General features: G+C 37.6%; 1 protein-coding gene across 6 annotated transcripts in view; it reads right to left on the bottom strand.

Annotated features, from left to right (window-relative positions):
- Positions 1 to 24489, bottom strand: part of atp2b3.S (ATPase, Ca++ transporting, plasma membrane 3 S homeolog) — a 120891-nt gene that overhangs the window by 18785 nt on the left and 77617 nt on the right. For 4 of the 6 annotated variants that reach the window (XM_041575122.1, XM_041575119.1, XM_018232779.2 and 1 more), the window contains exons 6-19: positions 23590 to 23715; positions 18946 to 19071; positions 16063 to 16104; positions 12520 to 12684; positions 11531 to 11745; positions 9118 to 9360; positions 7755 to 7996; positions 7011 to 7245; positions 5576 to 5755; positions 5225 to 5312; positions 4244 to 4350; positions 3434 to 3625; positions 1270 to 1483; positions 975 to 1186 (exon numbers count right to left, since the gene is read on the bottom strand). In XM_041575122.1, coding sequence (XP_041431056.1) covers positions 975 to 1186; positions 1270 to 1483; positions 3434 to 3625; positions 4244 to 4350; positions 5225 to 5312; positions 5576 to 5755; positions 7011 to 7245; positions 7755 to 7996; positions 9118 to 9360; positions 11531 to 11745; positions 12520 to 12684; positions 16063 to 16104; positions 18946 to 19071; positions 23590 to 23715 — 2387 coding nt within the window. The remainder of the gene's footprint in view (positions 1 to 974; positions 1187 to 1269; positions 1484 to 3433; positions 3626 to 4243; positions 4351 to 5224; positions 5313 to 5575; positions 5756 to 7010; positions 7246 to 7754; positions 7997 to 9117; positions 9361 to 11530; positions 11746 to 12519; positions 12685 to 16062; positions 16105 to 18945; positions 19072 to 23589; positions 23716 to 24489) is intronic. The other 2 variants (XM_041575121.1, XM_018232780.2) reach the window with 1 other exon arrangement.

Raw genomic sequence — 24489 nt, 5'->3', positions numbered from 1 at the left:
CATCTCTAGAGTAGAATACTTCTTCTAGATTCAGCCAATCTGGATTCAGCCAAATATTTTCCACAAAGGAAATACAAAATTGAATTCTTATTAGCCTATAAAAATTAGTGAAAACCCTGGGGGGAAAATCTGTTTGCCAAGCAAACTGCCAAAAAAACTGTCAAACTCTGTAGTCAAATAATCTTAAATCAAATGATTTAATGGTTAAGATTTAAATTCGGCTGAATCTAAATCCTGTTAAAAAGAGGTTTGGCTGAAGCCCAAACTGAATCCGATGCACCCTCAGTCTACTATCTCTATTGAAATCTCTCATTCTCTTTGGACAGGGACCTCTGTCAAACTAAGTCTTGAATTTCTCAGCTCTCTAATTCTAATAATCTGTATTAACAGAATTTTTATGCATGTTTTTAAATTGTACAAATTTCTGCATTCCTTTGTAAAGCTATATAAATAAATATGCAAATTTGGAGAAATTTAAATACGACCAAAGTTTTGAGCAGGAGCAGATACTCATTATTATATACAGCACTGACATGCTAGATAGCAGTTTATAGAGCTAATAATCTAAGGTCCCTATTATGAATTTACATGAGTGCCAGGTTTTCCTTAGTAGTCAGATACCCTGTCTCTATGTATATTAGCATGAAAACTGTAGTACCCAGATGAAAAACCATGCCAGCACAGGCAGAACATACAATCCCCTTGCCGATAGTGGCCAAATCAAACCCAGGGCCCTAGTGCTGCAAGGCAACAGTACAAACAATGGAGTCACCATGCTATCATAATTTTATATGTACATTACATCTTGTGGTTGCTTTATCATATTAATTATTGGTAATCCACTTTTATAAGCTCTTATTTTGTATCTGCATTTTTTTGTTAACCAAAACCATAATGATTCTATATCATGGTACAGGAACAACTTATATCTTCAACAAGTCTATTTGACTTGGTTTTGCCAATTTTCTTCTTACCTGCACTCCAAAAGTGCCCAGCACAATGCTACAAAAAATTGGGTTACCGAAAATACCATCAAAAACATTTCTTTCTCCGTGAATTTTGCGGGCATTTATTTCATTGAATAACTGCATCATGACAAATGTGTTGAAGATAATAGTGTAATGCTCAGAAGGAGGTGAGTGTAGAGGAGCATTTCTGCCGCTGTCTATATCAAAAAAGATCTCCCCTACAAACCAAAAAAGAAAACATCATATAATAATTATAATATGCACATGAGTCATTAGCATCCAAATGTTTGTTGTTACATACCTGCAAAAAGCAATGTGAATATTATGATGAGCTGGTATACAGCATGGCCAAGTATATTCTTCATCATGGTGCGAGAGATAAGAGGCTTATTTCTGCCGTATGGTTTACGAAGAAGAAGGGATTCTGTTGGGGGCTCCGTTGCAAGAGCCAGTGAAGCAAAGGTGTCCATAATAAGGTTGACCCAAAGCATCTGAACAGCCTTTAATGGGGAGTCCTGACAAAGAAATTCAAAATAAGTTGAGTATATTGTCAACTGAAGGCCTGTGCCAAAATAAGATATAACTCCCTGTGCTTCCAAGGCTTAACTGTGCCACAACCAGTACTTGATGTACCTGTACACTGACACAGAACCTTCACATATGTGTTTAACCCCAGGTGATGACTGGCCATGCAGGTGGAATCCAAATTGGAATCTGAATAGCCAACCCCTTATAAATGTTTGTGTCACCAGACCACAGAAGAAAGTAATAAAAGGTTTACAAGTCACCAGGAGAACAATCATCTTTTCATATTCAGAAGAACATTAACAAAACCTATGATAAAGCTATCTACCGGCAAAAACATCAACTACAAGTTTTTACTTTTTTAGCGACCATATATGAAAGACAGACTATTGTAATTCTGGTTGTACTATAAATCAAGCTGAATAAGATGATTTGGTGATCAAGGGTGACAAAGAACTGTTACTATACACTGGAAACATTAAGGGGCAGATTTATTAAGGGTCAAATAGTAATTTCTAATTTTCTAATTGTATTTGGTCAAAACTCAAAAATTCGAACTGGGAATAATCGAAACTCGATTCGAATTCCAAATTTGAGTTTTATCAAACCTTTGCCCTGGGAACAATTCAAATTTGACTATTCGCCACCTAAAACCTGCCGAGTTCATGTAGAAATCAATAGGAGAGGTCCAGTGACCTATTTGAAGATGTTAATAGACTTCCTGACATTCAAGGTTTTTATGGAAAAAAAAATAGATTCGAGTTTAATTGAATTAGATTCTAATTCAATTAGAGTTTTCAAGTTTTTAATATTCGTTTGAGTTATAGACGTTCAAATTTTTTTCTTAAATAACCTCCCATTTGAATTTCGAGTATATTCGAATTTAGTACAAAAAAAAAAAAAATCACATGAATTCAAATTCGACCTTTGATGAATGGGGCTCTAAGTAAAGGCATAAAGACAACAGGCTTAAATTGGCTGCACTAGGGGTTTAACCTGTTATCTGGTAATTTGACAGATATAACGAAAATTGGCAACACCTATAGAAGTTGATCTGTTGGAATGACAAGCAAGCCTGTGCATTTTCTGATTGGCCACTGAATTGCTACACCCACTAAATCAGGTCATCCTTTGGCATCTCTATTCAGAGCTGTCCACAGACCCGGATTTGTGGGAAGGTGAAAATGGCCCGGGCCTAGAGGGGCAAGATTTTAGGGGAGGCATGCCGCCCAGCTGTAGCATTGGGTAATGGTCAAGCAGGTATTAATCTGTCACAGGCCGATTTGCGAGAACAATTGGACATGTGGAAGCCAAGGGTAATTCTAGTGAGAGATACGCGAGTAAGGTGCAACTGCATGTGTTGGGGGTGGTAGACTGTGTACAGATAGTCCAATGTAGTGTAATAGATATACCGCACACCCGGAGTTTACTCACTCTGCAGTAGTGGTGCTGGCTCTCTGTTGACCCGGCACGGTCCCACAGCAACAGCAATTTTCTATTCATGGATCCGCACACAAACAATTTTCTGCGGTGGGGAAAGTGCCCCTTCTTTTTATTTGATTACACCACCAATATCAACGTTTCGGGGGTACAACCTCCCTTCATCAGGTTAAGGATGATATATGGTGTAAACAAATAAAAAGAAGGGGCACTTTCCCCACTGCAGAAAATTGTGTGTGTGCGGATCCGTGAATAGAAAATTGCTGTTGCAGACGGTGTACAGAGCCTGGCCTTGGGGTGCAGTTTTTGTAAGTAATGACCTGGCCATGACCACATTTATCATTTGCAAGGCTCCACACACACTCGGTTGAGATTGACTGTCAAAAACATATGCATGTAAGGCTGTAAAGGGATGCTTGCATCATCCCAAACAACTAGGAAACACCGCTTGCTTTAGTCCTCTAAAAAAAAAAAGCATTACATACTTTTGATTTACTAACCTGAGTAATACAGGCCCCAGTAAATGCCACAATTACTGCTACCACATTGACAGTCAGCTGAAACTGAAGAAACTTGGATATGCTGTCATATACATTGCGGCCCCACATAACAGCCTTGACTATGCTGGAGAAGTTATCGTCTGTTAAAATGATATCGGATGCTTCCTTGGCAACATCAGTACCTGCCAAACCCTACATGCCAGAAAGGAAAATACAAATCATGTTAATAAATGAAAATATTATATATTTGCCTACATTTGATTGGTAGTTAGATGCTTATATTCTGTCCTGGTTATTTAGTAGGTTACAAGAAAGCAACTGTTATGTTATAATGTATATCTGTGACTTAACTATGCACAAGGTTGATCTGTGGGACCAGTTATCCAGAATGCTTGGGACCTGCGGCTTTCCAAATAACTGATCTTTCCGTAATTTGGATCGTCATAACTTAAAGGGATTCTGTCATGATTTTTATGATGTAGTTTTTATTTCTAAATTACACTGCAAATAATTCACTCTACCATATAAAATTCCTGAACCAGCAAGTGTATTTTTTTTAGTTGTAATATTGGTGTGTAGGCAGCCATCTCAGTTCATTTTGCCTTTTCGTGTGCTTTGAGAAAGAGCCAGCACTTTAGGATGGAATTTGTTTCTGGCAGGCTGTTGTTTCTCCTACTCAATGTAACACAGCAGATACTGTATAAGCATATACAGTATATATATATATATATATATATATATATATATATATATATATATATATATATATATATATATTTAAAATATAGAAGAAAATTAAAAGTCAATTACCATTGCAAAACCAACATCTGCTTTTTTAAGAGCTGGGCCATCGTTTGTACCATCTCCTGTAACTGCAACAACCTGACGCTGTTCACCAATTGTGCTGTCAATTATCCCTGCAAACAATTTAAGAATAATAATTTTGCAGTTATAATATACAACCATAACAGACTGATGCACTTGACTTAATATATACCACGTCATATCAAAAAAGTAGATAAATAAGTATTGGATAGGACAAAATATTTGATATTTGATAAGTATCCATGTTTTTCCCTTTTAAAAACTGGAACAGAAAAATTTGAGGTTTAATAAATAGGCTATATTATAGACTATATCTTATTATGATTATACATCATGGGCCTCATTTAATAACAAAGTGAAAAAAGTAGTAAAAACAATTGGGCAATTTCTCCCACAATTGCATTAACGAACATTAGAAAAATAGGGGGTTGGTCACCTTCCCAACACTTTTTTCAGTTCAATTGTTTTCAGATTGTTCGCCAGAAAGATACAATTTTTTTTCAATTACCTTCCATGTTTTCGTTTTGAACGTTTTACCAGAAATGAAGTTTTGAGTCTGGCAATTCAGTAATATCAGGTGCAGAATCTGAATGGTTACAATTTGCCACATTAATTGATACATTTCTTAGCAGCATCTGTGGCATTTTAGCAAATATTGTAAGAATTATAATAGCTGCTTTAAATAAAACTCAGGAAATCTTTTCAGTAGGCCCAAAGACAAGAAATGGTTTTTCAATATTGAAAAAACGGTCACAAACAGAAAATAGAAAGGAATTGAAAAAAGCTAAAAAAAAAAAAAGAACTAATCGGAATCCTATAGTAGTCCCGAGTGCATTGAATAAGATCACAAAAAATTTAAAAAAAATTAAAAATAAATTTGCTGAGCTCAAAAACGCACAAACAATATATGTATGTGATTTTTTTTTTCTTAAAATTGAGAAAAAGCATTAGTTACAGTACATTTACCTTTAACAAGGGTATGTTTATCAGTTGGTGAAGACCGAGCTAGTACTCGTAATTTTGGCCAAATTTTATCCAGACGTTCCTGTTCTATCTGAGAAAGATAAATTACAATATATCAAATTAGCACTTGAACATAGTTGAGTCTGTTGGTTGTGATGTTAAAATAGTCTATCGTTGGATATGTTGCATGTAATAATAATAATTCCTTTTTGTCTCCTGTGGATAATCTCAAAGTATATAACGTCCCTCCAATCCATAACAGGATAACTGAGAAGCACAAAGTATTTTGCCATATAGGAAGTCCATATTTTCTACGTCTTTTCTCCTTCTACTCCCAGTTTTAGAAACACAAACCTCTCCTTTTTCGTTCCTGATCCGTCGGTTGAACTCTTTCCCTTCCAAGCATAGGAAGTCTTCTCCTGGCTGGATAATGCCACATTTCGCTGCAATGGCACGTGCCGTGTTAATGTTATCACCTGTGACCATTCGAACTGTGATTCCAGCACGCTGACATTTACGAATTGCTTCAGGGACCTACACAGAAAACAACATGGTGTTTAATCACATATGCTTGATATAAGATCTGTGATGTTACTTTTGTGGTTCTGAACAGTGAGGGTCATATGTGCAAAAACCAAAGGCAAAAAAATTCATACTTGATGACCAATTTATCAAAAATAATTTTTTATTTCCCAATTCAAGTTTAAGGCTTGAATGTATGCTTATTTATTTTAAAAACTGTATTTTAAATACACTTTGCGATTGCAAACTTTTATTACAAACGCAGTGTTTGCAAAAGCCATTTAATCTCAAACTTTGCAAGGAAGTCGAGGTCTGTAATCGGTCAAAAAACATGGTCGCTAACATTCTCAATGGTCTTTGTATTCTCTTTTATGAATTGCAAATATTCTTGAATCAAGATGCTTTTGCTGTGCTTTTCTTAAATCAAGAAAACTTTGATTAATTGCCTGCAAAGAGGCAGATTTATCAAAGGAGGAATTTTTTTTAAATACTCAAGAATATTTTTCACTCATGTAGTAGCAATTTGTTAAAGAAAAAATAAAATAATTTGCATGGAAAGTCAATGAGAATTCTCTCAAAAGATTTCAAAGACTTTATTTTTATTCGATATTTTAAGTCTCTGAAAATGTGGGTGGAACTTTTGCCATGTCAAAATGTGGCCTCCACTATTCTGTACAAGATTGTCAAAAACATGCTAGGGATCATAATTTATTTTAAAAAAAAAATAGAAAGGAAAATTGTGTTTTGTCACATTTTTCTCACTTGCCCACAGAGAAAAATGGACAGAGATCGTACAAGGGGCCAAACACAGTGCCGCTTCCCAAACCGCTTCCCAAACCAACAGATATCCATAGTATACAGTTATCAGGTGGGCTTGGTGGGACACCATTCACATATCAATAATCAATGTTTTGTACGGTATTATTGTTATGTGTTTGACCAGCTTAAGTTACCTATTCTGTGGTCTTCCCAACCTCTAAACCCTTTTTTGCCTTTTGCTTCTTATTTTAAGATACTGATAGTGTGATAACATTTTTGTCTTGCTGCATGTTTTCTCCATTTCAATAACACATTTTTGTGAAAGGCATACATTTTTTTTACAAACTATTTCATTGGAATAGGTTTAAGTATTTCAGTTGCTGAAGTTTTTGAAATTAGAAGAATACTTTTTTCAAATAAGTAAATAATCCAAAATATTTAAGTTAAAAACAAAACAAAACATGGAATTAATACTATGAACATAAAAGTAATTGATAAACATGCCTACCTCAGGCCTTACAGGATCTTCTATCCCTACAACCCCAATGCAAGTCAGATCACCTACAATCTCATTTTCATTATCCCATTCTGGCTCTGGCACTCCTGGGAAATCACGATAGGCAATACAGATGGTACGCAGTCCGTCACATGCCATGGGTTCGATTACTTTTTTTACCATTTCCTCCCGATCCCGCGCCCTGAATGCTCGGAGATCACCAGCACTAGTTAAGATGTTTGAACACCTGCCACAAGAAATACAACTTGATAGGAGAAATATAGTGTGTGAAACAAAGTCACAGTGCTTCAAAAAGGGTCATCGATATATAAATCAAATACACATTTATTTACAGCTCAGGGGAGGTTTAGCCCCTGTTTAGACCCTCAGCTTATCTTCCCTGTTCTGCCATCAGAGATATACAGTATGTGATTCAGTACCACATGTTCTGTTTACAAATTTTGGAGATAAACTGCTCAGGAAAGGTTTTTATTTAAGATGTTAAGCTTACTGCAAAGCTTTCTTGGATGCATTGATTCTCTGTATTTCTTCTTCAATAGTAATGTTACTATTATGTTACTATGTGAGTGTTCTTTTATTTTTAAGCAGAAAGTAGTGAGAACTCTATAATAATGCCTCATGGCCTTATGCAGAAGTGAAGACTTTACATTGGATAAGCTCTTTCTTTCATTTACACTCATTTGTCCAGTTGCCTTTAACTTAATTCTACTAGATACTGTCATTTGAAATGCTTACTTTTTCAGGACAATCTCTGAGGCTCCTTTGTTGTACAGTCTGAATCCTCCATTGGGTAGGCGTATTATGGTGCTCATTGATTTGCGAACAGAGTTAAATGTGTAGACTTTATAGAGGATCTCCTCAGGAATCTGGTCTCGCACTAGATGGTAGTCCCTTTGCATATCCAGAACAAACCCAAGCAGGGCACACTCAGTTTTATTGCCTACTTGCTGGGGAAGTGCTCCTTCTTTATCTGGAGGCTTAGTATAAGAAATAATATTATGAGCCTTTATGTATAAAGCATAATAATTAAGAAGTGTATATACTTTAAAAGGTTTATAATAAGGAATCCCTTAGGTGCCAATATCCAACAGATATTACCTGCCTCTTATACTCTTGACCAATTTGACAACATATCAACCTCTGATATGATGCTCTCCCTGATTAGGGCTGGGTTGGATATTTATTGGGCTAAATGGAAAACCCTGTTGACCTCACCATGTGCCCATGTGAATAAGCCATTGGCCTGAGGGCTGACTGATCAGGTTCAGTGCTCTACACCCAGATAAGGAAACTCATTCAGTAAAACACTAAAAAAGGCAACATGCATAGTGTTTTCATATGTATTGTAATCAGTGATTGTCACTGAAGAAACGACTTATTATTTTGAATTTGTATGGATTTAAGGCACAATTCTATTGAAGAAGCAAGCCATACATTTTTACACTAAGGGGGTTATTTATCAAAATACGATTTTTTTATAGAAAAAAAATCCCACCAAACTAGAATCCACAATTTGATCGTATTTATTATTAAAAAAGCTTGAATTAATTGGTTCAGGTAAAAACGCTATCAAATTGATTGAAAACCCAATTTGGAATTTCCCCCCCAAGTGCTCGATTTTTTTCGTAGCTTTTTCTTTAAAAGCCTGAATTTTTCAGATTTTTGCCCAAAAAGGTAGAATTTTCAGGCTAATTACCGCACAGACCACAGAAACATCTAAACAGTATAGGGACCTCTGCCATTGGCCTACACACAACCTCAGCAGGTCAGGATTTTCAAGCTTTTTGCTGCATTGGGCTTTAATAAATCTCAAAAAAATTGAGTTAAAAAACAAACCTGAATAATTCGAGTTTGGCCCCAAAAAGCCTGACCATAATTTAGTAAATAACCCCCTTAGTTTCAACAACAGTTGGTTGTAAAGTGGTGAACTGTGGGGTTGACTGCTTGTAAACTGAGAAAAACAGGAAGGGTTAAAGACACATTATTGCAAATACACATTTATAGTACCCCTTGTATAATGAACCTAATACTGTCACTCTCATCAACATATTTGAGATGCTGAGCATCCCACATGACCCCTATTAAACTCAAGACTTACTAGAATATTGGTGGTGTAGGCACAATTAATGGCAATGGCATTAACAAGCAGGTCCAAAATTTTGTGATTGATGGAGCTGGGATCTGGTTTATCTTTATTATGAATATCTCCAATGTAAGACTGGACAACTGTCATCCGGTTTGTAGTCAGAGTTCCTGTTTTATCTGAGCAGATAGCAGTGGCATTACCCATGGTTTCACACGCATCCAAGTGCCGTACCAGGTTGTTGTCCTTCATCATTTTCTGTTAACAAAATACATTATATCAAGTGCTATAAGGATAAGGCAGTAGAAAGTGAATGGTATAGCGCCAATATGTACCATGCAGTAAAACTTTCACCTTTTTTAAAGGAATTGTTCAGTATAAAAATAACTGGGTAAATAGATAGGCTGTGAAAAATAAAAAATGATTCTAATATAGTTAGTTAGCCAGAAATGTAATGTATAAAGGCTGGAGTGACTGGATGTCTAACATAATAGCCAGAACACTTCTCTCTTGGGGGCAAATTCACTAAAGAGCTTCACCACACTTCATGCCACTTCGTCAGCCGTTAATTCTATACCACTACACTAATACAATAAAATGCGTCTCTGCAGCCGAACACTGGCGAGCGTTAATTCGCCTGAGTGAGCATTTCATAGCAGACTTTCGCTAACGTTTGTTTCTGCCTAACGAAACTTCGTTAGTACACCTGCGATTAGGTCAATTTAAATAGGGAGGGTTCATATAGGCCTTAAATATGACTTTATTAGAGATGTAGGTGCAAATGCTTGAAGTGGCCACATATTAAAAATGTCCAAGTAAGCAAAATAAAGACAAAAAAAGATCCTCTAATGCCCTAGATATGATCCCACCATAAAACAAATGTGGCAAGCCCCTCAAATGGTAAAAAAAATGTTAAAATAGAAATTTATAATAAAGTTACAACTTTTAAAGACAATCCCACTTTAAAATATGAAAAAACGGTTTTAAAATTTTTTATGACTTTTTGGCATACAGAATATGATGTCACTGACATAAGGTTGAGGAGAATGTAGTTTCATCTTATTAGTTCACCAGGTCTAAGCTGCGAAGGAAACTGGCAAGAGAGGTAACATTCTCTAAAATTCGCACTTTATTGAATTTGTGGAGTAACATTCGTTCGAATGAGCGAAAATACGCCTGGCAAATGGGCGCAAAACTGCACTTGCCACAGTCTCTTTCGCAAGCGATTTGTTATCTACAACTGTTAGTAAATTGGCGATGTCCCTGTGGATGGAATTTCCAGCACAATCTTTGCTTTAAAGAGAGCAGCTGTTTTTCTACCATTCGTCTTGAAGCATTTCTGGAGCATTAAGTGGCTTGGTGAAGTAGATCTTGAAGAACTTTTTTCAATCTCCACTGTAACTAGATAGAGGTTGAGGGACACAGATACCATTGCAAGCGATCTACATTTTTCTATGATATTCAAGCAACAGGGATTTTTTATGTAGGATGACACCTCCCCGACAGGTCACCAGTGATCACTCAGGAGACTGAAGATGCTCTTAAGCCTAGGCTTAATTGCACTATGATTGCCACTGCTTGTCACATTGTTTGCGTGAATAAAAGCCACATTTGATCAAGATTTAACGTTCCCTGATTTCTCCGGCTGAGCGCCTGCAGTGTTTGAGCTCATCTTGTATCGTAAGATTTGGGATTGTTTGCGCCTGTGGAGCTCTCGCGGGATGCCGCTGGAGGGGAGACGTGTTTCTTGGACGCCGAGTTGGTGAGCTCCGCTTGTTTTACCTTACAAACTTATTTTGTTCATGTCTTAAGCCAAGGGCAAGATGAAATTCGCGAGAAACACCTATAGACACCTATATATAGGTATATCCTACTCTGTTGTGATTTTGGTTCATATGAACAAAAAGACAGGAGGAAATGGTTGTCGGTTAAAGTTAATCTGACCTAAACCTAAACCTAAATCCTACACCCTATGGCAGGGCCTGCCTGAAACCATGGAAAAGAAAGGAAGTTTAACAAAATTCATCTGATAAAATACAGAAGAACAGAAGTTATCCTTTGCAGTTGATTAGCGAAAGGCAGCATGAAGGCTAAACACCCATTTATAGATCATGGTTGGCCACCCACTTGTCTGAAAAGCATAAAAAGTTGCTTGTAAAGCTCATGCATTCAAATGGTAGTAAGTCAAAACTGATGGACAGCAAGCATACTAACCTAACCCCCCCCCCCCCGTTGTAGGCTAACTAGCAATTAGGCAGGTTATATGCAGACATTAAAGGTAAGTTGAACCTTGGACGTGTGTCTTTTTTCAATCTAACTCACTATGTTACTATGAGAGCAGCAAATGTAAATTTATTCTAAATTAGGAAATTCCTTTGATGATATTGACTTTTTGTTCTTTTTAAACAGAAGTTTCAGACTTGCTTACCTTAACAGAATAGGCTAATGAGATGGTGACAGCAAGGGGCAGCCCCTCTGGCACAGCCACCACTAGAACAGTGACTCCAATGATGAAGAATTTGACAAAGTATTGTACGTAGACAGGGGTACATTCCGCTAGCCACACTTTGCCATCGACCACAAAGGTTTGAATCACAAAGTAGAGCACCAAGATGATAACCGTAATAGCTGACATCACCAGACCTGGTGTTAAGGGTTGGAAAAAAACAATAGGAGCAGGAGGGAAACATGGGTGGGATTAAGTCAGAAAGGGCAAACTAGGTTAGTAAGGGTCAGAGATAGAAAAAGACAGCCATACAACTCCATATTTTTATGTTAGTGCCAAAAAGTATTAAAAAGCAAGTACTCCGACATTGGATGGGGTAATTAAGAAAGTAAAGCAAAGATATAGAGACAGGGTGATTTTTTCGTGTTTGTCCTGATCCGATTACATTTAGATTTTTTAATAATAAGGTCTAATCTACTTTGATCTTACTTTTTTCATTAAAATAGTCAGAAAAATTCAGACTTTGAGTCTTGCATTAATACAGTATGTGTTAACAGGAGTTACTGTAAGTTACTCAGTAGTGGATCTAAGCAACATTTTTGATATCATGACCTTAACTTCCTAAAATACTGGGATTCTGACACATCATCTTTTGTTCATTGGGGCCATAAGCAGTGTTGACTTTTTCTAAGCGTTATAGCAAGAACAAAAAAAAATCAATGGGGCAGAGATCAGTGAGAGCTTAAATGAAGAAGCTTTAAGATTGCCTCTTATGTTAGCCTCTAGAACCAGTTTTACACCCTGTTGGATTGTTATAGTGTGCTTCTAAAGGACCAATATATCCTCCAGCCCTAATTTTGTCTTCAATGTCGTGCGCAGAGTATGAAATATGCAAAACACATTGCTATAGCAAAACAAACAGCAACTACATTTTTTTTCATTTTTGTATTTAAAAGTTTCAGTGGAAGTACCTGCTTTTCCTATCTGAACGGCCAGTTTTGTAAGCTTCCCCTGCAAAACGGATTTCTCCTTTTTGGAAACATTGGCTTTCTTCTTTTCCCTTTCTTCCGTTTCTCCTCCTTCTGCGCTCTTAAGTGGCTGCATTTCCATGGCAACTGCCCCATCCTGCTTTTTTGCTACAAATAAAGTCAAAAACAGCTTGTGAGATTAGACAATGTGCACTTTTGAGATGTATTGGAGCCATTCCCAGGGTTATTATAAACTATAAAATTGACCATTCATGGAAATGGCTGTTTGACAGACCTTCACATTGATACAATAATACATACAATAATATTGTGCTCATTTCTTAAATATCTAAATCTTTACAAAATGTTGGCACATCAAAATGTGTCCCACATAACCCAACAAGCAGTTGCCCTGTTTTGCTATCTGAAAAATGCTTGGTTGTGGAAAACTATAGTATATGGGACTAGAAGAGTTGGTGTTGGCTTCTAGGAAATTCTTTCTGTGGTTGAGAACAAATGTATAGTAAAGAGTAATCTAAACTCGGAACAGACATATTGGCATGAAGGACAGAAATGTGAAGAATAGAAGCAGAAAAGAACATGGAGCTTAAGAATTTGCAAGTTAAGGAAAGAAAGAGACAATCAGTAAAACCAAAGAAGAAGTTATTCTAAGTTCAGCTATTTTGAGCACTCACATTTTAACAATTTCTCTTTGTACTTTTGCCCAACTTGGGATTTATAGTTCCCTTCCAAGCATCTGTACTTTGAAACATAGGGTCAGTATCAGGCTGGATCTCCTAGGTCCCACCAATGTACCTCCATTTTCAACAATTAGATATAGATATGGGTTATATATATGATCATGGTGGGAATTTTTCTGGGCTGGGGGCTACTAGGGCCTGGGTCCAACATGTGACTTAGAATTATGTTAAGCCAGTCCAACCCTTCAAAGGGTGTGGATAGAAGAAAGCAGATCAAAACTGTGAACCTGAGAATTCTCTATTGCTTCTACTCATGAAAACTAGAGGAGACAGCGTGATGTGATTCCAAAAATTCAGTATTTTCCATCCTCATAATTCTCTTAAATTCTTTTATTGCAGTAGTTTGAGAACTTGCATTTGGGTGTGTGAAAATGTTCTGCTTGCAACCGTTTTATAGCTAGCAGTCTGGCTTACAGAAATTGTATTGTTTTCATACAATTATAGACCTTGGGTGGTGGCAGTTATTCGACCATTAGGCCTCTGCCAACACAACACACCTGAGGTGTACAAATGCACCTCAACAATAGAAGCCCTGTCATGCCTTATTGCAGTAACAGTACCCACCCTGCTGTGACTTATTCCCAAGTTACTAAGTGGGCAGGGATGAATGAGATGGCTGATTGGTTTGCGGATGCCCATGCTGTGACTGTTCCAATGTTCAGAAATAATTGTTTTTGGGGGGGGGCACTTTCTATTTTTTTGGTTTTAAAGCATCAAGTATTAGAAGACTAATAATATACACATAATAAATATAATAACTTGCACATACATATATGACTTACTGTTAAAGCATGCGTCGTGTTATTTCAGTGATACACAGTAAAGCCGGCTATACCCATTTATCATACAATCTGACTGATCCACAAACAGGAAACTCGGGGGTCTATGGCTGACCCTAAAGCTGGCCATACAGGATGATCCTGACCACTTATATCTGTCAGTCGATCGATATGTTTGGAAATATGCTAGTGTATGGTGATTGGCAGATAAGGAAGTGAAGGGGGGTTACTTTTAAAAAGCCAATAGCTCACAATCTGCTGTGCATTATACAGTATAATTTTAATATACAGTATATGGAATATAATACAAAACATAACCATGTTATGGTGCTAAAGAAATTACACAGCATTTTAATGGTTTAGTCCAGACCAGATCAGTTTTACATTTAAAGACGTTATCCCGTCTTTATCAGATGACTGATGATCTTTAGCTTTAATTTTGTTCTGCTGAAAAGTAATGAGTTTAAATGAAACAGCAGAACATAGCAAATAACAGCAGAACAGCCATCTCCATGTCGCTATTATTCCATGCAACAGCAAAAAAAAAAACAAATGTACCCTCAATCTTAAAACTAAAAGAAATGTAGACAAGATAAAAATGATAATTGTCAGGTTTTCCTTTTTCTGAAGCAAATACAAAATTGCTGTAAGAACTCCTGGTATGGCATTATCCTTACATATCTTCATATGGGATATTTCATCCTAACCGTAGTTGATTTGTAACATATCAGTTTTAATATGGAATATTTTCCCTGCTGGCATGCTGTTGGGTGGTTTCTTAAACAATTGATATAACAGACAAATGCACACTTAGGGAGTTATTTATTAAACTCCGGTCTGACTTTTTGGTGCAAAACTTGATTTTTTTGGATTTTGTTTTAAAAACTCGAATTTTTTGAGATTTATTAAAGTCCGATGCAGCAAAAAGTCAGAGTTCGAAAATCTCCATCTCAGACCTACCGATGTTGTATATAAGTCAATGGCAGAGGTCCCTATCCTATTTTGACGTTTCATGAATTAGCTGAAAATCAAAGATTTCAAGCAAAAATCCTAAAATTTTTCCAGAAAAGCCGTAAAAAATCTAGCAATTTGGGAAGAAACTCGGGAAAAAATGTACGATTTGGGTTTTCCCTCGATTTTATTGAGTTTTTACCAGAACTGATTAAATGGAGCTTTTTTAATAATAAATAAGGTCCAATCGTGAATTCTAGTTTGGTGGAACTTTTTTTAGTTAAGTTATCAGAAAATTTTGGCTTTTGACAAATAAGCCCCCCAAGTAAACATTTTTGCATGGTTCAACCAACTGTTGCTGCTATCATTAACATTTGGCACCCACCATGGATTGGACATTTCCTTCTCTTTTAAGATTGTTATAAGGGCAGGTCCCCACTTTGGCCACCCACATTCTGTGCCAAATCAAGCTGATCTGATTATTGGCACTAGGGCTAGTGATCGGATTATTCATTGGGGCCTAAGAGACCTGTCAGACAAAACCCAATCAATGCACTGATGCACTCCTCGTCAGATGGTATCTTTAAGCTACCCCATTTATATCTGTCCAATTTTAGGCCAGACAGGCCTACCATGCACAAGACAATGACATGTTGACTCATTCTGGAGGGGCCGATTCAGCAGCTTTTGTCAGCCTGTGTATGGTTAACTTTAGTTTCCATTTGCTTCACTTACTAGGTGTTGACAGTGATGTATTTTTACTTAATTTTCTCTTCAGCATTCATATCTCCCACCATTTTCTATTAGAAACCAGAATCTAATTTACCCAAAACACACTGTTTTGCCCAACCATACCCATTGACCCACTTGACTTTTTAAAGGCCATACAATGCACTGAATCTGAACTGTTCCATAAAAAATTAGCCTGTTGGGAGGTATCTATTTTGTTTTCCTTGATAAAATATGAGTTTCTTTAAAAATTATGGCTGTTACTGGTTACAGCTCCATGAGAACAATTTCCTCTCTTTAGTAGACAGCTATGACTTTCACGTTACCTTTGTTCTGATTAGTCTCCACTGCCCCATCCTGCTGCTTTCCTACAGCAAAAGAGGGATGACAAACACATGAAAACAAACGCCACAGCAACTGAACAACAAAACCACAGACATATACAAAATGGGAATCTGGTTCATGCAAAACAGCCAGGGCAACACTGATTCCAAGTTTGAAGAAGAATGAAAAAAGGAAGTTTCAAGAAAACATTGCAAAAATATAGACTTTAGATGGGAGCAAGTTTATTCCTTCTTTTCTTTCACTGGAACTGATTAATTGTGTTCTACTAAGTTTGAGTAAGTTTAGTCTTGGAGTTCCTACCACCTCTACCCCTTCTTTAACATTATCTTGCATTACATGGCCAATGGCATTAGGAAAATGCATTACACTATTAACCATAATGGCCATACATATTTCTGAAGTTTTTCGTTGGCGTCTACACGTACCGTTTATGTAGCCAGAGGGTAGGAATGCATTAGCGGCAGTGATGTGGTGTGCATTGATGGTGGATTTGGAAGCTAGGAAAAACAGTTTAAACAGTGGGGAGTAGTAGACAATATTGTAGAAGGAGGAGTAAGGTAAGGTTTAGAAATGATTGCAAATAGAAAAGAGAAGAGATAGTAGGAGAAACAGACAAATAACAACTATATATATATATAGTATGTATTTTTTCAATTCTGGTCAGTCTAGTAAAGTACTGTGCTGTTATGAGAACAAACCCCAACAATAAATGAATTGCAGTAGTAACCACATGAGTGCACTTTTATGAAACATAATTGCATTTCATAGCATGGAGGATGATTAGCCAAAAATGTATTTGTGATTTGCCAGTTGTATACAAAAAAAAAAACAACAAATCTCCTCTTGACCTAAATATTAAAAGGTTTAATATAGAGAATGACATTGACAGTCTGGCTTTTGCAGAATTGAAACTCCCAGAACACGATATGGGCAAAGGATGGTAGGCCTGCAACAATTGGAATTGGGTATTAATTAACACTTATCCCTAATCTAAATGTCCATCTTCCTCAGTCCACATATCCAGTCTAGAGGCCAGCAGCCTTTACAAGCTCCACTTCACTCACAGTGTAGTATAGGGTTATATGATCAACACATTTGAAGCCAAAGAAGTGATTAACACAAACAAAACATTTTTAGTAAGCACAAATTACCAATAGGAGACAAAAAGTACTGTGCAGAAATTAACCAGAGAGTGTAAGACCAACTCAAAGAAGCCAAAACAGCTTTTACTATACCTAAAGGGGTTGGATACCTTTGAATTAATGCTAAGTATGATGTAGAGACTGATATTGCAACTGGTTTTTACTATTTGTGGTTTTTGAGTATCAAGCTTTTTATTCAGCAGCTCTCCAATTTCAATTTCAGCAATCTGATTGCTAGGGTAAAAATTACCCTAACAACCATGCATTGATTTGAAGAAGAGGCTGGAATATGAATAGGAGAAGCCTTAAAGGGCATTTGTTTTTAGATGGGGTCAGTGACCCCCTTTTGAAAAGCTGGAAAGATTTAGAATAAAATGGCTAATAATTGAAAAACGTACTAAAAGTTAACTTTAAAGTGTACCACGCCCTTAATAACATCTGATGGTAGCGCATAGCTTCAAGTGAGAATAAGGAGAACGTAAAAGACAGAAGACAGCAGTGAAAGGTAAACTAAGGGGTGTGTGTAGCAGTAAGAAACGAGTTTCCCTTAAAAAGGAATTTAAAGATTATTGGGCAGGCAGACGAAAGCAAACAAACAAGTTTTAATTATTAATTTAAATGTAATTCATAATTTGAGAACAAGAAGATGCCAAGTTATACTAAAGTGAAAAAGAAAGAGGGGAAATGAATGTGATTCCAGTAAAAATGCAAGAGCCTATTGGAAATCAATAGGAATAAACAGATGATCTATGAGGGGGCATAGGGCTAATGGGAGGATGCAAGCCATAAGGCAACAAAGGAAATCAGAAAAGAAAGAGAAGATTTTATGAAATCAAACAAACTCAAAGCAAGTACAGGGAAAGCAATCCCTTTCATACGGGGATGGACATTTCACATGTCCTGTTACACAAGATACAAATGAAGTCATTAATAATGGCATTAGTTAAAGGAATATTATCTTCTCATTATTTTGCTTTTCCAGCTTATTTTAGGTATGTCGATATAGGACTGGGTAGGTCGTTGCTGTATTTTTTATCATTGCTATGTTTTCTTATCTAGTTGCTATATACAGTACACTATCCCTGAGAGCAATGCTTTGAGCAAAACACCCTTAAACACAGTTGTCTCTCTCAATTACATAAAATGGTGACTAAGAACAGGCACAGGTCTTTGTTCTCCAGAGTGAAAAGGTCCTGCTTCTCCCCAGTGAATACAGCTTTGTCTTTACTGTATTTATGAGGGCCGTGGATGTCCCCATTCTGCCACAAATCTAAAAGGTGGGTGCTTGGTGCAATAGAGACCTGTCCTTACAATCTACCATAGTCTTGAATCTTGTGCTTTGCACCTAGCTCAAAATGCACGCAAAAGGCTGCCTACAAATCATCTGGGATACAAATTACATCTTGGTGAGTTCACGCAAGTGCATTTAGCTTGGGAAACTCACTTGCTGTTTTGACTGCAAATAAGCCACTAAGAGCAATTTCTGTTCAGCATTTTAGCTACTTTTTTGTGAAAGCGATTTTTTGAACAAAATGTTTTTGTTTTCACTGTTCACAGTCTGCATACAGACAAAGGTCAGCGTGAGTACAGTATAGGAACATTATGTTTTACACATCAGAAATATATTTTGATCTCACTGCCTCTGCTAAGATGTAAAGGATTAGGCAGGCACAAAAGAAAAAAGAAAAAGTCATGCTCAACCAATATAAAGGTTGCGCTTACCTTTCTTGTCTTTCTTTTCCTCCTCCTCTCCACCAGCTCCGAGCAAGGTGAATATGATTCCAGTTTGTGAATTTACACCAACTGCTGTCACCACCATTCTGCCAGAACCCTCCATGACATGGGTACCTGCCAAGCAAACAGATTAGAGAGAAACTCTTAGCCAGCAGGACAGCTTGGATTGCTGTCCCTGATCATCATGTAGGGCATGGGAGATGGCAGAACTCTTATGTGCATCTTCTCTCTTTCCCCAACACCGTTGTTTCCAAACCTGTTTATTGGGACACCAAACTGTGCCTAGCTGTAGGAAACCATCATCAAACACAATAGATGACCGATTCTGGCAGGCCCTACTGTGTTGATATTCTAAAAATGTGCACTTTGTGGAAAGAGGGAAGAAGAAAGGAATGGAAAACAATAGTGTTGTTTCTTTAAAGGATTGGCACAGCATTCAAATAAATATTATATGATGGAGAAACACTCCCTGAGTGTTATTTTATAATTGTTTCTGTTTAGCCACCTCTAAACCTGTGGCAATTCTTCATAGTGCATGGCAAGGAGCAAAGTATAAAAAACATGACAGATTTTAATTTTTTTGCACCCTGTCCTGTAGTTATGTGTGTGTTGACCTGAAACCGACAGTGACTGGTGGGTTGAACACCAGTTGGTCGTTTTGGGTTGAAATTTGGCAACCATTGCAGGGTAGGGCTGGGTGTGGGTCAGATTGGGGAGGTACACTCCTCCATTACTACCGAATGTTCCCTGTCTTGGAATGAGAGGTGCGCACAGAAGTAACTGACAGATTGAGCAGCTACAGGTTGGTTGTGGGTCCTACAATGGCAACATTTTATGGATTAGGGTTGGGTGCAGGTTAAGGTATAGCAGGTTAGGGTTGGGTGCGGGTTGATTTTTTCCTGACCCGCATATCACTACTGTCCCGCATGGACTCTAATGGGTAAAATAAATGTAAAAATTTTGAATGTATATTCCCACAATACACTGCAATGTTTTTGACAGATATTCAGTGTAGTTGCTTCTATTATTATTGTTAGAGTATTGTAGAGACCGAAAGGGTTAATTCCCTACAGAGAGCCACATGGATGAGCTATGGGGTTTCCCAGGGGCTGGGGCCAGAGCATTGTGTGTGCAGCAGGGCAGATACCGGAGGATACCACAGGGTGTCGCTGCTGCACCACTTTACTATAAAAGGGCGAGCCATGTGCTCAGACAGCCATTACAGATTTCTGCTGTCTTACTGCTGGATGTTACTTCTTGGAGGAGAGAGTGAATTCAGCAGCCAAGATGTAGAGGCAGGAGGCCTCTGAGGCTGGAGTAGGGGGGTAGGTGACCCCATGCATGGGAGCTCGATCAGGAGGGCCTGAAGCTCTGGATTTTCCAAACAGAATGTGGAAATTGCTTGCGCTATAGACAGTGCTGGGAGCTACAGTTCAGCTGAATTTCTTGGATAAAGAATCTCATCGCTGTGAATGCCTGTTTCCGCTCTTTGTGTGAGCCTGCCAGCTCTGTGTGTGAGCCCTCGGTTGAGTCTGCCTGGGGAGAGTAGAGGAAAGTGAAAGGATCCAGCGAGGTTTCTATTGTGTCACAGGCTGTTTGTGTGCCAGTATTTTGTCCATCGGGAAAGGTACTTGGGAAAATAGCGCTACCTGCACCATTTGTGCTCTTGTTGGGAAAAGGGACAGAGATTCTTTGTCACCAAAGGAGTAGTGCAGGACTTTGCCTGGTAGGGAATTACCAGGATAGGACTGGCACAGGGTCACCAAGTTAGTGGTTCATGCTTTTACATGCATATGTGTACTTTTACAGTTTATTTCCCCTTTAATCTGCACTTCCTTGTATAAAGTTGATATTTTTATAAAGCAAGTGTCTGTATTTAATGTTTTCCTAATGGGTCCACCCACAGGTGTATTCCCGGATCCCATTATGTGGAGGCACTGCCAGAGAAGAGTTTTCCAAGTACCTTTTCACCTAGCAAAGGGGACCAGGACCTGTAATTGGTAAGAAATGGTATGATGTATAACATTTGGCACCGGGGAGTGGCCAAAAAGGGATTACAGTATTATATAAAATTATTATAAAATTGTGTACCAAAGTGTTCTAATTAATATTTTGCAGTTTAAATCTGGAACACCGCAGAAGAGGGAAATGAGGTTTCATCAATGTCGCTGTAGCAGTTCTTATTGTTTTTGTGGTTTGGGTTGTATATACCATAGAAATATTACCAAGATAGAGCTGAAATCAATTTCAACCTTGGCTAGATATCATCTTTTGCTTTATCAAGATGAATTTTAAATTTGGAAGACTTATTGCAAATTAAATTTTGAGATTATCAAATTTTTTGAATTAAAAAAAAAAACTCAGGAATTTATATTTTAATAAATCTGCAGCCCCTGCTCATCCTCCCCCCTGCCTCCTGATCTTATACATGTTGGACCTTACTGATAAAGCTAAAAGGGCAGGGCTTTTCTTGTGCCTGCTACCTTTCGTTATATTAAAGGGATATTGTCATGGGAAAACATTTTTTTTTCAAAATGAATCCGTTAATAGTGCTGCTCCATCATAATTCTGCACTGAAACCCATTTCTCAAAAGAGCAAACAGATTTTTTTATAATCAATTTTGAAATCTGACATGGGGCTAGACATATTGTCAATTTTCCAGCTGCCCCTGGCCATGTGACTTGTGCTCTGATAAACTTCAATCACTCTTTACTGCTGTACTGCAAGTTGGAGTGATATCACCCCCTCCCTTTTCCCCCCCAGCAGCCAAACAAAAGAACAATGGGAAGGTAACCAGATAACAGCTACCTAACACAACATAACAGCTGCCTGGTAGATCTAAGAACAACAATCAATAGTAAAAACCCATGTCTCACTGAGACACATTGTTACATTGAGAAGGAAAAACGGCAGCCTGCCAGAAAACACATTTTTCGATGACAGGATCCCTTTAACTAGTTTAATGGATGCAAGTAAACTTTAAAGGGTTTAGGTCTCCTTTAAGCGCAACCATTTCATTTTAAGTGTTACATCACTGTTTCCTCCAATAGAGAATGAGGTATTGTGTGTAAGCACAAGCTATCAGGCAGCAGTAACTTTTCTATTCACTGTACATTACCAATGGGTGCAATTTCTTACATTATAATGGAGAAATCAAAAGTATAATCTAACATGGCGTATGTTAAAGACCTGTACCATTGGCTATGCAGGTGGTGCAAGCACCATGGGATGCTGCTTAACACTGTAAGGGACTGTTCTGCATAACATTGGCATTTATGACCCCTCTGACTTTGTGGATAATATTGAAATCCCCACACAATCCTACCCTTTTATGGTCCATATTTCAAAGTATTTCCCCGCCCCCCCCGGTCTGTTGCTGCATATGGATTTATAGTCCCCTGTGTCTTCATCTGTGTGTCATATGGCACAGTTTTTCTGGCATGTGTTAGGTCAAATTCTTATTTATAGTGCCTCACAAAAAAAATATATGTATATGCAGCTCTAAACCGCCTCATTCTTAATCATTTAAATTCTGTATTTTATCAATTATGTTTAGTTTGATAAAATTTAACCATTCTGCTTTATACAGGCAACTTCATACTATAAAGAATAGGCACTATAATTCATTCTAGTTTCAGATGTTCAGATTGTATGATTAAAATTACTTTCTCTTGGAGGGGTTTTTCTTTTTCCTTGTATTTTTCCCAAAATTGCAGGTCTCATGCAATATCTACTGCACTGCGACAATATTTCTATGTGTACTTGCAGCAGTTTACAACTGGCCAAAACAGAAGGGCAACTTAAAGGTCCATTCTGAGAGGATTGGAAAAAAAAAATTTTTTTTGTTAACAGACAGCTAACTCCAAATCATTTGAAAAAAAAAATGAAAATCATTATTTATTAAATATGAAATCAAAAAATGTTTGGCAATACCATTCATGATAAAAATATAATGGAAGTTGGCATCATGGGATATGTGATGGCAATTGTGTACAGTATTTTGCCTCGGATAAAATTATTTCAATTTTCTGTGACAATTTTGGGGTTGAAAATTTGATGGAGAGTGATTAAAATATACGTATTGTTAAAAATATTATATATATGGTACAAAAGGACAAAAGAATGTAAGTGGGCATCAACAGGGCCGGATTTACATAGCGGGTGCCCCTAGAAACCGGAGCATACGAAAAACTATTGTATCTCCTGCGCATCCCCAGTGTTTCTCAACCTATGTGGATGTGGTTGGGCAGCATGACGCCCCCTAAAATCCTTCCGCCCTAAGCCCGGGCCTTGGTGGCCTCTCCACAAATCCGGGCATGGGCATCAAATGCTTCCGTTATACTAGTAAATATACATGTTTATCTATACATGTCATGTTCTGTTTTCTGCAAGCTAGAGAAAGGTGCATTGTTTTATGTAGAAGCTGCAGGCTTGAGAAATGCGCATTCATTTATACTGTATATTCCTTACTATATGTGAAACTTCTGTATTATGTAAGACCAATACATGAAACTCTTCCCTATGAATTTTTAAGGCAGCACTGCCAGATAACGTGATGATTTTTTCATGAGCTCCCCTATTCCAGTATGTGATTGGAAATGTTTTTTTTTTTTGATCCACAAAATCCTCACCAGAAAGCAGCATTGGATCTTTCTCTACGGATTTGCGTACGTGGTCTGATTCTCCCGTCAAAGAGCTTTCGTCAATTTTGAGATCATTCCCCTGGATCAAAACTCCATCTGCGGGCAGCAGGTCGCCTAGAACGTCAGAGATATTGATTACTTTCATTATTTTCCTTACAAAACAATTCAGTACACTGCAACTTCACTCTTCTCCCAGACGTGAATATGGAACAATGGTGTTGTATTGCAGGTTAGATCTGCTCACAGAAGAAGCCAGCCTTATCTGACCATTAGTGATGGTGCTGGAGGCCGTTGGTTAAGCCAGATGTTATAGCGGTAGGGGGTTTCCTTGCACCAGAGTTGCTGCACCTTGTACTTCATACACCAAGGTAGGCACAGCTAGCAAAGTGGAGCATGTTGAAGTAGACACAAAGATATTCTGTATTGTGTGGTATAATGGCCACAATTCTGCTCCCCTTTTTCTACATTACAAACGTAAAAGAACCCCACAGCTTTCATCATAACAGTAAAGATAATTTTCTTTCTATGAAGCTTCATCTTTTTTTTGAGTGAAGATGAATCTTTCCAGTACACCATCCCACTGTCTGCAGAAGCAGCCTTAGATAACACATGACTAGTCTGGTTGGCATTTTGGAACTGAAATATATGAACATCTGCAAAATATTCTTAGGAAGCAGAGAAAGCTGCTGTACTTTGTAAAGTCACACTTCATAATCGAAGCAAATCAAGCAGTTGATGGTTTTGTAAGGGCCATCAACATTTATGAGTGACAAGCAGTTTTCATTAGACTCCCAAACGATTAAAATCATGTTCACCCACCCAAAAGGCTCTGCTTTCTAACTCCTCCAGCCTGGCATCATTTATGCAACTGAGGCTGGCTTAGCAGAA

This window comes from Xenopus laevis, chromosome 8S (assembly GCF_017654675.1).
Source record: "Xenopus laevis strain J_2021 chromosome 8S, Xenopus_laevis_v10.1, whole genome shotgun sequence".
NCBI classification, from domain to species: domain Eukaryota; kingdom Metazoa; phylum Chordata; class Amphibia; order Anura; family Pipidae; genus Xenopus; species Xenopus laevis.
This window is presented reverse-complemented; position numbering and strand designations above follow the sequence as displayed.